General features: G+C 40.3%; 1 protein-coding gene across 1 annotated transcript in view; it reads left to right on the forward strand.

Moving 5' to 3' along the window:
- Positions 1-296: 296 nt before the first annotated feature.
- Positions 297-12,484, forward strand: part of LOC146305548 (pyruvate carboxylase, mitochondrial-like) — a 399,577-nt gene continuing 387,389 nt past the window's right edge. The window contains exon 1 of the mRNA XM_084711698.1: positions 297-976. Coding sequence (XP_084567824.1) covers positions 975-976 — 2 coding nt within the window. The 5' untranslated portion in view covers positions 297-974. The remainder of the gene's footprint in view (positions 977-12,484) is intronic.

Here is a 12,484-nt window from a genome sequence, read left to right on the forward strand (position 1 = left end):
ATGTTGTCTCGTCAATATAAATAAATAAAATAAAAATGAAATAAGATAAATAAAAAATAAACAATATTTGTATTTATGTATGTTTGCATTTGTCTGCTTACTTATATTTTCCTCTCCTCGTCGACTCATTTATATTGATATTTCGTTAAATTGGAATTATTTAAATAATTTATTGTCATTTAAACTTCCATTTCTGCTCGTTTGTACATATACTTCATTTTTTTATTTTTTTAAAGACCCATTTTGTCGTAAGTGTTCATACTGAAAAAGAACGATTAATATTAATCCTCTTCATAACGCTGTAATAACATGCTACATTGCACTGTTCATTTTTACAGTGTTACATTAAATCTACTTAATATTACATATGGGGTGTCCTTGTCTCGAGCTCTTTAAATGGTGCCGCTCGCTGCGTGCCGTCAGGCCCTCTCCTGTGATTGGCCGAGAGCGGAGGAGGGGCGTGTCCCGTTGCGTCATGCCAGAGAGAGAGAGGGATGAAAGCTTATGGAGAGAGAGAGAGATTAACAGGGAGGTGGAGGCAGGCGCAGTAGCAGACTCCTATATCCGCCAGACGGAGACGGACGGTGCCAGCTGCTAGCTAAGTTAGCTCCAGTAGACAGTTAGCAACACTAGCTTCAGAGTCCTAGCACCTTTTTTTTTTTACTACATATGAGGGACTGAGGAAGTGTGTGTGCTGGTGTGTGTGACAGCGTGTGTGTCGACGCCTTGAGCGCCGTCCCGAAGTCACTCCTTCTGTACCTGCGTGTGTGTGTGCGGGAGTGTGTGTGTTTATATACATAAGCCCCCCCACATATCCTTCCTCCTCTTCCGAGTGTGTCTGACAGCGTGTGTGTGAGGTTAGCAAGCAAAGACAAACACATAAACACACTCTTGATAGTCGACTGTTTACACTCGGTGTCCGGTTACTTGACAGCGGATTCACATCATTTACTGCCACCCGACAGAGCAGCAGCATGTGAGTACTGATGGGTAACGTGTGTGTGCACGGGGATGAATGACTCGTGCGCGCGTGTGTGGCTGTCATTGAGTGCATTTCACCATGTACGTTTTCTTCCTGAGTGTCTGCACGGCTTCGTGTGTAACCTTTACTTGCGTGCGTCCTGCTGTCAACGTGGTAACAGATGTTGCAAGTGTGTCCTAGCTGCACAGTTGCTACAGAAATACATTTGCAACTTGTGTGTCTACTTCAACCAAACTCTGTGCATAAAAAACTTGCCTGAAAGTAAATAGGAGTTTCTCTGCTTGTGCAAGCTGCACTCGGTAACTTCAGTCATGACTAACTCTGACTCTTTGTAGCTGAAATGTGCACACGGTAACTTCAACTCCTCATAGGAGCGGAACCTCCTAACGTGGGATCAAAGTGTTCTGAGGGTGTTGCAAGAGCCTGGTAAAATTAGGAGTTTTTTCAATGGAGTTTTGTATTAGTCTGAGTTGGCACCATGACAAAACTTGCAGCCATGACTGCTTTTGTCACTGGTTCCCTGCTGATACTGGGGGCTTTTTTTTTTTTTTTTTTTTTTTTTTTTTTTTTTAACTGGATGGAGGTATTTAAATAGGATTCTTGGTATTTACAAGAGTGGGAGGCACCGCACTAGCAGAGACTACATTTCCCACTGTGCCTTTGCTAGAGGGGAATAAATGTTTACATGTTGAAACTTGTGCATTACATAACATGTCTGTTATCTTGTTAGCGGCATATGAAAGAAGCTTTTAACAGTGCACAACTAATTTTACACTATTATTCACAATAGGACAATATTCTGAATTTGATATAGGTGACGTAAACGGCATATTCTGAATTAGGCCTTATTCTGAATGGAGCATTTTCCTATTAAGTATGTGGGATACACCTATATGATCCTGGTTTACACATGTATACAGTGCATCCAGAATATGCATCTCAGTTGGGGTTTTTACTGCAGTTTGCAGGGCTGGGGCAGAGATACGTGCACAAACGAAAAGCCCACATTTCTGATTTGGAGGAGAAACACAATATTTTGAAAGGCTAGAATATCAACAGTTTTTGGATATGCACAAATATCAAAATGCTGACCTTTTCAAGAAGGTGTTTGCACGAATAAAAGCGGGAGGCTGTGTTTACACGGTCGAACAAGTCTGCCACCAGTGGAAAGCTTTAAAAAAAACTTTTCCACAATCAGAGTATGCATGGCAGCATGTAAACAATACCAGTGAAACAGCAGGAATATTGTCTTTGTCAGAATAAGGACAAAGCTGGAGTATTTTGTGCAGGTAAACAGTCGGGGTCTGTGCGTAATGGCCTATTTTTTTTTTCTCACTGATTGTCTGTGTTGACAAGATTTGGTCTTTGCTCTTTGACCTTTGAACTTGGGCATGCGTGTCTGTTGTGTCAGAATCATTTGACGGCACAGTTTGTTCATCCTCAGATCAACCTTTACTCTGCTTCAAACAGTGGTACTGAACATGCAGAACAGCTGTCCCATCCCTGAGCTCGGGGAGGCCCAGTGGGAGCTGTGCAGTGTTCAAACAAAGGACAAGTTATCTTCAAATGTCAGAAGCAGAACTCGCTGTAAATCCTCTAGGGGGGATGTGATCAGAGATAATATGCAGGTAGAAGAAGGACGTAGGCTGCTTTTTGTCTTAGGCCTCTTAAAGTGACTTTTGTGGCCTTGTGTGTTTGATGGACGTGTGTCATGCACTCATTCACCCTGATGTTATTACTTGTTGCAGTTATGCAAAAATTATGCAGAAGTTTCAGTGCTCCCCTTTTCATGATCATATATTCCACCTTGCACATCTCTTAAGAAGACATTTGTATTTTTTTTTTCCCCACAAAATTTCTTTTCTGAAGATTCAAAATGTGATAGTCGAAGACTATGAGCTTCTCATGGTTCTGGAGTAGCATTTGACCCTTCTTAAGTCCCGCCCCTTTCGCTCTGTGCTCCAATAACAGACAAGTAAGCTTGGTACTCCTTTCATGTTTCCTCTTTTATATGCTGTGTGTGAGGCTCGTCTATGTCAAAAGGAAAAGCAAATTTTGAAGATGGTTAAAAGATGTTGCAAGAGGACCCGTAAAACAACCTGTAGTATATAGACTACTCACATCTTAAGTTAGCTAATGTTAGCAAAACATCTGATAAAAACATCAAAACAAAACATTTGGGACCTGTTTCATAAAGCATGATTAGTGAAAACTGGATTTGTTGAGCCTGAGAGCTTTCTTCAACTCTCTCTTCAACTCTGTGTTTCTTTCTGACGCGTCCCTTCTGGATGAATTTGGCCCCTGATACCGATTGGTAACAAAACATCAATCAATCAGAACAAAATATCCAACTAAGCCTAGCAAAATGATAGCTAATTTACAGCAGTCATTAGCCAGCTAGTTAGCTAGTGTTTCTCCTAACATTGGTTAACTTAAGATGTCCTGTTTACAGGTTCCCAAGTGACATCTTTAAACCATCTTCAAAATTAGATTTTCTTTTCAACATAGACGAGCTTAGCACACAGCTTATCAAAGTAAATGAAACAGGAAAGGAGAAAGCTGACTGGGGATCTGCTGGGCACCATGCTTGCCTTACTATTGGAGCACAGAGCAATAAGAGGCGGGACTTAGGAAGGGTCAATTGGACAGACAGGACAAGCTGAGCTGTTGTGTTTGTAGCATGCTTAATTTTTATCTTGATGTTTTGTTGCAAAGTCATCTCAGCTCCTCATGTTAGTGTTCAGATAAATCTGTTTTTACTGTCATCAGTAGTGTGTAACAGTGATCCACTTACACTTAAGTCTGGACTATATCTGGTAGCATGTATGGAGCCCTGGGATGGTCAGAGGATATTATATTTCCACACGCAAGGCTGAAATGATTTGATATTTTTATAATGTCATGCTACAGGCAAGCCTTTTAAATCTTATTTCCTGAATGTCTCAAAATCAGTTTGCATTCCTTTTAGGACAGATTAAATCAAGAGTCCTAGGTGTAGGGGAGGAGTTTAGAGGGAACATTTTGACCTCAAGTGTTCCAAAGTGGTACAACGTGTCTGTCAATATGTGCCACAGCAAGTGTTTTGACTCTTATGCCTGCACTTAAAAAACGCATGTGCCTATCTAATGGCATTTGTGTTTTTAGTTTGGGATGTTGCACATTTGCATTTCATGCAAACACATTTTCCTTTGCATGATATAATTTCCCTAAACTACAGTAGAAGTTTTGAAAATCCGATGAATTTTAAAGACTGCACTTGTGTATTTCAGTGTGTGTTGGTGCAGACTTGCCTTATTCCCTCAGCATTTTTTCTTGTTCTTCAGGGCTGTCAGTTTAATGAGGTCCTGCCCTGTTGCTGGGGTTCCCATGAAATAAAGAGTGAAAGAAATAGCATTATTTATGCTTCCTTGGAAACACTGGACCATCTGCTTTTCATACTACCATCTCACAAACAGTTATGACGAGTGGTGTAGGAGTTAAAGTGGAATCTGTCAGACAGGGAGGCAAGTAGTAAACAAAGACCGGGCTACCAGTGGTGAGAATAAACTAGCGTCCTGGGCACTCTCATTCTACAAAAGAGATGACATAATCATTATTTTTGAAGTCTTTATGGTGCCTTTTGACATGTGTTTGGTCACGGTTTGTTGAAGTCTATCTTCTGCAGTTCCATCTTGTTCTGCTTGTGGACATAAATAATGATTTAGGCATCATAATCGGATTAAAGAGGTCTTATTTCACTGGGCCTCAAAGCACACGGTGATGTGTTTGTTATGATTCATGATAGATTGATCCACCTGTGATTAACAGGTGTGCAGCTGAATCATGAAAGCCTGCGTGAAGGTGTGGCATCAGCAGTCTCTGGAAGCTGCCTCTTCCCTCGAGACTCAGTGAGGTCAAGGAGGGTCAAGTAATGTCACTTGTGAAGCGTTCGTGTTCTCAGTAGCCCCTCACCCACGTTAGCGCAGAAGAGCTCACTACTACAAGGCCCCTCTTGGTAATCTGTGGTTATAAAGAGAGCAAAAGTTTTCACAAACAGTTTCTTTTGTAGGTAGATGAAGTAAGTTCAGTTTCAGGGCTTTAGTGGACGTTCATCTCTGACCTCTGTCCTCTAAAGCCCTCTGGTCAAGAATGTTCTCTGTGGTTTTGTTCCTTTGTTGCTGCCCCTCATTGCAAATGACTTTTTTTCAGAATAGAATCTATATCACAAGTTCAAATTCAAAATATGACCTTGATCGCCTGTGATAGACCACAAAAAGACAACAGATTAAATAATTCCCTGGACTCGATCAAACTACGCAGCCCAGTAAGAATGTAAAAAAGTGCCTAGAACAGCAGCATGCACTTGTTATTAAAGAATTATGCAATAAACCTGGTGTTTTTCTAACATATAATACCCTAAAGGAGCAGCCTGTAGCAGCAGGAGGTGGAGCATCTTGTTAACACAGCTGGTAAAGAGACTTAGTGACAGTGAAAATGTAGCAGCTTCATTTGGCTCCAACAATCCTGTCAATGCATCGCAAACTGTATTTTATTACATACTAAAACAACTAGTTTGTTGACATTGCTAAGTTCAAATGAGTTTTAACTTTTTTTTTCTATACAGGATGATGCTCATTTTGTAAATTATGGTCCCATTTAGAATAAAATAGAGCAACAACACAACACAGTGCAAAACAGAGGGCTCACGAAACTGATTTCTGTTACTACATTTAACATTTCTTGCCTAAAATATTTTCAGAAACATGTTTTAGCGTACTGTTTAGTTGCAAGTTGTAGAAACTTTGTGGCAGACGTTTTTTCCTGCCGAATGGACGAGCGTAAAACCAAGCTTTGTCACCCAACGGCGCCATGCTCTGGTTGGTAATGTGCATGCTGTGGTTGCAAGAAACCAAGATGGTAATCCTGAACTCAAGTCATCGAAAACGTTAGTCTGCAAACCAGTGGGTGACGTCATGGTTGGTTCACACTTGGTTAAAACGTGTGAAGTCAGGGAAAGGTTTTATGAATGATAAAGAAACTTACTATGCAACAACATTAACGTCTTGCACAAGGTGGTTTTTCCTATGTCCTTATAAAGATTAGAGGATTTCTTGTTTATGTCTTTCCGGTGGAGTTTTCCCAGACTGCTAGTGAATTCAAACCCATGACCCTACCGTCTACCTTTCCACAAGCTCAATATTCCAACCTTTATGCCACCGCTCACCACTTTTCAGTCCGGTCACAGGCATCTGTTTTGTCTACATGAACACAGTCAGCCTCGGTAACCTTGTTCCTGCTGTCGAAGCATGTGTTGCTGTTGATAATTGGGGCCTTTTATGAACCTCAAACCTAACTGTTGCTCACTGCTCTGACACAGCTGATCTTGCACGCTACTTCTTTGCATCTTAAATGTTATTCGTGGACTTTTTTTGTGCAAGGATGATTTTCTCATTGCATGGTCTTGGAAGATTCTGTGACTGAAGATAGTTTGAATAGCAGGCGCATCTTTGACTTCACCTTTTGTAGGTGTTTACATTTAGATTAAGGAGTAAATCTTACAGAAATATTATATGCTCCTGTGTTTGAAGAGCCCTGATCTACTTTTCCCGTGTTTACAGACACAGAGTCATTCATTCTACCTATCAGGTCAGGGGCAGGACGGACAGAGGAGGAGACTGCTGAGGTGGAAGGAGGGAGGGAGGGAGGAAGGGTGTGTGAATGAATGCACAATAATTTTCCATTCTTTGTTGTTCGCTCCGTCTCCACATGCGATGACACAGGACTTTTTCAGAAATCATTTGGACGCCGAGAGACTTTGTTGCATCTAGTTTTTTTTTTTTTTGTGCATCATAAAAATAAGCAACCAGTCTACCTGGACAGACAGCGCTGAGTGTGTGTGTGTGTGTGTGTGACCGAATACATTTGTGAGGCGATCTTTTGTTAAAACATGTTGAGGCGAGAGCTCTGTGTCATGTTACATGTTGAGAACAGTGTTTGGGGGCGGTGAAACTGTCAGCTGTTGTCAGGTGTGTTTTCACAGCTATCTGCTTTGAATTTTTTTGTACATAAGAAGAGCAGCAGGATTCTGTATGTCTTACCTCACTTGCAAATGTTAATATAGTGTCTCATACCTTGTAGACTTGTTAGAAAAAGTCACACCAGGCCTGGGATTTCATCATTTTAGGGGTAAGGCCACTTGGTCTTTTATGATGATGATGATGAGTCTGAGGTCTTAATAGTTCGTCAAATATGTCCCACCAGCCTGCCTCACAGTCGACCTGGCCCACTAAATCAAAATATTAAGCAGACTGCAAGAAATCTTTGAGACAGACCTTTGTGCACAAAATCATCCATGCTTTTATTTTTTTCCCGATTAGACTACTGCAGTGCACTTTATGCTGGCATCAACAAGAGCTCCTGCCAACATCTCCAACTGGAACAAAATGCTGCAGCTTGAATTTTAACAGGCACAAAAAAATACGGACATATTACTCCGGTCTTAGCCAACCTACACTGGTTTATTTTGTGTTGATTTTAAAATTCTTCTTATAACTTTTAAAGCATTAAATGGCCTTGCTCCAAATTATTTAAAGGACCTTGTGACTCCTTATGTGGCTGGATCAGCCTCCCAAACGAGATCGAGAACTTTGCTAACTGATTTTATCCGTCAAACTTTTGTGATGTTTTATTTGGTTTCTTCTGTATATTTAATGGTGTTGTTCTTACTTGTGCTGTTTCATTTGCTGTTTCTTAGTTTTGGCTGTTTTTTATTGTTCATTTCCTGTAGAGTCCTTTGTAACCTTGTTAAGAAAAGTAGAATAGAGATAACATTGATTTGAGATACGAGGTCATTATTTTAATAAAGTTTCTTATTATTTTCAGATACTAAGTTATTATTTTGAGATAGTAAGTCATTTTTTTTCCTATCACATTGGCGGCTTCCATAGAATGAGACGGCACATCTGGCGGTGTAATGAAGAGACGATGATCCTACAGTGTGGACCCAGCTGTTTGCTGCTGTTAACAGAGGCTGCAGTCTGCAGTGTAAATCACAGAATTGTAGAGTATCATCAGGCTTCATGATCAAAAAAAGTTTATATCACATTAACACTTACCTCCATATTTGCACGCTCTCTGTCTTGTGCTCATCCTGAGCGCTCTGTCTCTGCTGTGATTCATCACACTCAAATAGCCCAGTCTTCCAGCGGTTCACATCAGGCTATGAATCCGGGTACGTGTGCAGTGAATCACTTGATGCTGCCCACTCAGAATCCGAACTGGTGTCCAAAAAAATGTATTGACAGGAAAGAGACAGAGGAGAAAACAGTGAAATCAGCTGGGGCAGTTCATTTGGGATATCAAAGCTGTTTTGGCTGCAGGGTGGATCATTAATTTGAGGGGCATGAGGCCAAACTGAGGCGGCACAGCGGCCATGGCTGTTGTGACTGCACTGAAATTCTTGCCCTGTTGAACACTGTCTGGTTTTTCTGTCAAATCTCATGCAGGACGATAAAGACTGGATTGAGGCCTTGAATGAGGTACAAATAATTGTACTTTCACTACTTAAAGTGATGCATATTGTACTGGGTTAAACACATGGTATTGAAAAAAGTATTGATGCGACTGACAACCTTTATTCTATATCATAAAGGTTGAAACTCCTAAGCTATAGTTCATGACTAAAACTGGGGAAGGGACTATTTGATTAAACTCAACTTCTTGGCAGTCATACTCATACTCACTCTAAGTAAGAGATCTTTAAAGGCGATATCACTTAGATCACATCAGAGCTTTTGCCTGTTCAGAGAGCTCTGAATGAATCAGGCCGAGATGTTTGTTGTAAAAGATGAAAAGATAGATTCTCTTATTGCACAAATGCTGGCAGATAACCATGTTGTTATTTGCCCAATGATCAGTGGATTAGGGCAAAGTTAATACCAGTTATGTGTTTGTGTGTCACAATATCAGAGACTTTGTGCGTCAAAACAGAACTTCGACCTCTGAGAAGTTAATGTATGAACCAGAAATCGCCTCTTTTCTTTTAAGCTGGCGAGCACACGCTGGTCGTTCTCGGTGACCCCTGACCTTTAACTTTGCACAGAGGAGTGTCTGACGCGTGCACGCAGCCACGTGTGTTTGTCATGATTTGGATGTGATGCCCAGACGCGTGGCTGTTCAGAAACTTTACGTGAGGGCACTTGTGCTTCTGTTTGTGTGTGTGTTTGTGTGTTTTTGAGGAGGACACAGAGTTTTAGAGACAGGACGATGGAGAGAGACAAAGAGAGAGAGAGGGTCATCAAGTACATTTGGCTTAAAACGTCTTAATTCTATTTTGGCTTTCCAACTATAATTTAATTCTGTTGTGTTGCAGCAGTTTTGAAGCCGGTGTTATCATTCAGGTAGGAAAGAGGTTATACAGTAATGTCTTATTGAACTGTTTCAGTCAAGACCTGGACAGACAGAAAGCACTGACATCAACAGATGTTCATATTAATGCCTGGAGGCACACTAGCGCCATTAAATGTGCCTCAACTACTATAATTATCATATTACGGTTGTAGTGTCTGACTTGACGCTACAAATCTTTAATCTTTAAGGTTCCTACCTACAACCCTGATTCTGAAAAAGAAAAAGATCAGCATCAATGGAGCCCTAACTGATGTAATAGTTGCCCCATGATGCTGTGTGCACTAACACACTGTACCATCACAGATGCTGGCTTTTGAACTTCTGGATGGACCTTTTCCTCTTTAAGCCCAGAGGTCACAACGTCCATGATTTCTAAATACAGTCTGAAATGTGGACTCATCAGACGAGGTCGGGCCCAGAGAAGTCTGCATGGTTTCTGGACGTTGTTGATTTATGGCTTTCACTTTGCACTGCAGAGTCCGAATTTGCATTTGAGGATGCAGCAACAAACTTTGTTTACCAACGACGTTTTTCTGGACTATTTAGATTATTTGCTGAGGCAGTTTTTCACAAAGTGCAAGTGGTTCTGAGCCTCCAGATTTAACCTCATGGAGTTAAAGTTGTTGCTGAATGACTTCAGCCAGATTTTTGCCCCCTGGTTTGAATAGTTTCTGTTTCCTGGGAAGCAGACAGAGCTGCGGCGCTCCCACTGACTGCGGCATAACTCTTCGTAAAAGATATTTTAGTATCTGATTGGAATCATGTGAAGCTGATGTCAGTATCTGATTGAATTTGCTGGTCTGAAGTGGGTGGATCATTCACATGGGAGAAACCCTCACTACCCTTTTTATTAGTTTTAGACTCAGTTAAAGGATAAAGATCACATTCCTTTGTCACAGCAAGAACCTCCTGAAAGGTCTGTTAAAGGACCCAAGGGAAACTTTGCAAATGCTTCTAGCTTTTACGTATCAGATAGATATGACTTTAACAGTATTAATGCTTAGGATAGGGCTAACTGTTCAGAATTTTACTTTTCAGTAAAAATTGATGCCTTTCCAAATTTCTAGTCAAAAAATGCACCTAAAATGGGAAATATATAGAAATCATTCCTGGTTAAATCAAAATGAATGGGACCCAGGGTGAATAATGAATGTGTAACTCACTGTGAGGCCTGGGAAGCTTATTAGCCTGCCACATTTATTCACCGACAAGCTCTTAAAATGTGTCTGCCGTCAGTGTTTCTTATGTGTAATCAATGCAGTTTGATTTCATGTGTTGTAAGACCAGGATCACATGAGCATTCTGGACAAAACTGATCCCAATGTAAGCCCTGTAATCCATCTGAAAGAGATTTGTTACAGAGTGTGTGTGTGTGTGTGTGTGTGTGTGTGTGTGTGTGTGTGTGTGTGTGTGTGTGTGTGTGTGTGTGTGGAGGAAGAAAAACAAAGCAAGTTATGTGGATGACTTGGATTTTCTGTCACTGTTGACAGAAGTTACTCTGTCCCCTGTTTCCCCCCTAAAAAAATACAGTGGACCCAGTAATTATAACACCTGTATGAGGGTTATATCATGAACTGTTCCTGTTATTTTGTCCATCTGTGTGTGTGTTTGTGTGTTCAGCTGGGCTGTTTGTGCATCAGATGAAGTTTTAGCAGAGTGATTGAAAAGGTCTTGTTTAATAAGTGGGGCTGACTAATATCCATATGAAAGAGTAAAATAATTTGATCAATCAGATATTATTTATATAGAGTATAATGTGCAATTTAAACATAAATACACATTTTTTTTGTAATAATCCCTCAAAAGTGATTAGCATTTGTGACTATGGCTGCACAATTAATCGAAATATCAAAATCGCAGTGTGGCTTTCTGCAGTTTTCAAATCGCAGGAGGTGCAATATTTGTTAAAGGCCAAATGTTTGTCAAAAAAACTTTTAAATTAATGCATCATAGTCATTTTAACATGTTTTTCATGTTTCAATATCCTCATCATTCCCTCTAAGATCAGAAATCAAATCACAGTTGCAGTTAAATACTTTTAAGAAAAATCGTTCAGCCCTACTTGTAACAGAAATATGTACTAAGGGTGGGATATTTTACAGTTTAACGAGAAACTTTGACAGTTATTTTTAATAATCACAAATGATTATAAATAAAAAACACAAATCGAGCAAAATATATGTGTATATTAAACTTGAATTGAGAAAAAGGATCAAACATAATGCACATAATGCTGCCTATAAAGTTAACAAAACAAAACAACCTGTGTTACGTTATCACCAAAATGTCTGTTTGTTGGGTATATGATACTTTCCACAGGGAACTGATCATGATTGAAAGTCATCGATTGATCAGGTTGCATCTGCTCAGCGCTGCATGACGAAGCTCCTGTATTTAGGGTGGATATCGATGGCGGCAGTTACCGCCGCTCCCGCTGATGACTGCACGTTGTGCATGATAAGATGCATTCCTGCTTTATCAGTCTGAGCCACATGGAAGTTGGGTTGTATCACATTTTCACTTAAGCAATTTGATTGATTTTGTTGTGAACTGATCGTGTTCTGTATAAACACATGATGTGGATGTGTAGCTCTGAACTGTGGGTGTGATTTGGTCTCCTTTTGCCATGTTGTGTTGCATGTTAGACTGTACTAATGTGGCTTACTTCAATACCCTGGAAATAACAATCATGTTCAAGTAATAATTCATCTCAGATGTTTGATGCTTGCACACAGCTTGCTCCTTCCTGAAAGAAAAGCCTCATTAAGTGTTCTTCATATTACAAATGGTTTAAGAGTCGATACTTCCTCTGTGTTAAACTATGAGTCAGACACCAGAATAGACTAAAAGTATTTTCCACTGCGAGTCCCCACGTGCTAAATTGAGTAATCTGTTTTCATCAGTGAAGGCCAAGATCTGTATTCACCAAGTATCAGATATTTTCAAAATAGACACCTTAAGTGCACCTAAAAATGAAGCCCCACACACAAAGTCATTGTTCCCTTCTTCTTCCATTTTCCTTCTTTTCCTTATTTCTCAGGCTGAGTCCTGACAAACAACAGTTTTATCTCCGAGGCGTTCCTCAGAGCCAGAAAAGGAGGCAAACCAGCGGTA

This window comes from Lutjanus erythropterus, chromosome 23, assembly GCF_056507025.1.
Source record: "Lutjanus erythropterus isolate fLutEry1 chromosome 23, fLutEry1.hap2, whole genome shotgun sequence".
Classification (NCBI taxonomy): Eukaryota; Metazoa; Chordata; class Actinopteri; order Lutjaniformes; family Lutjanidae; genus Lutjanus; species Lutjanus erythropterus.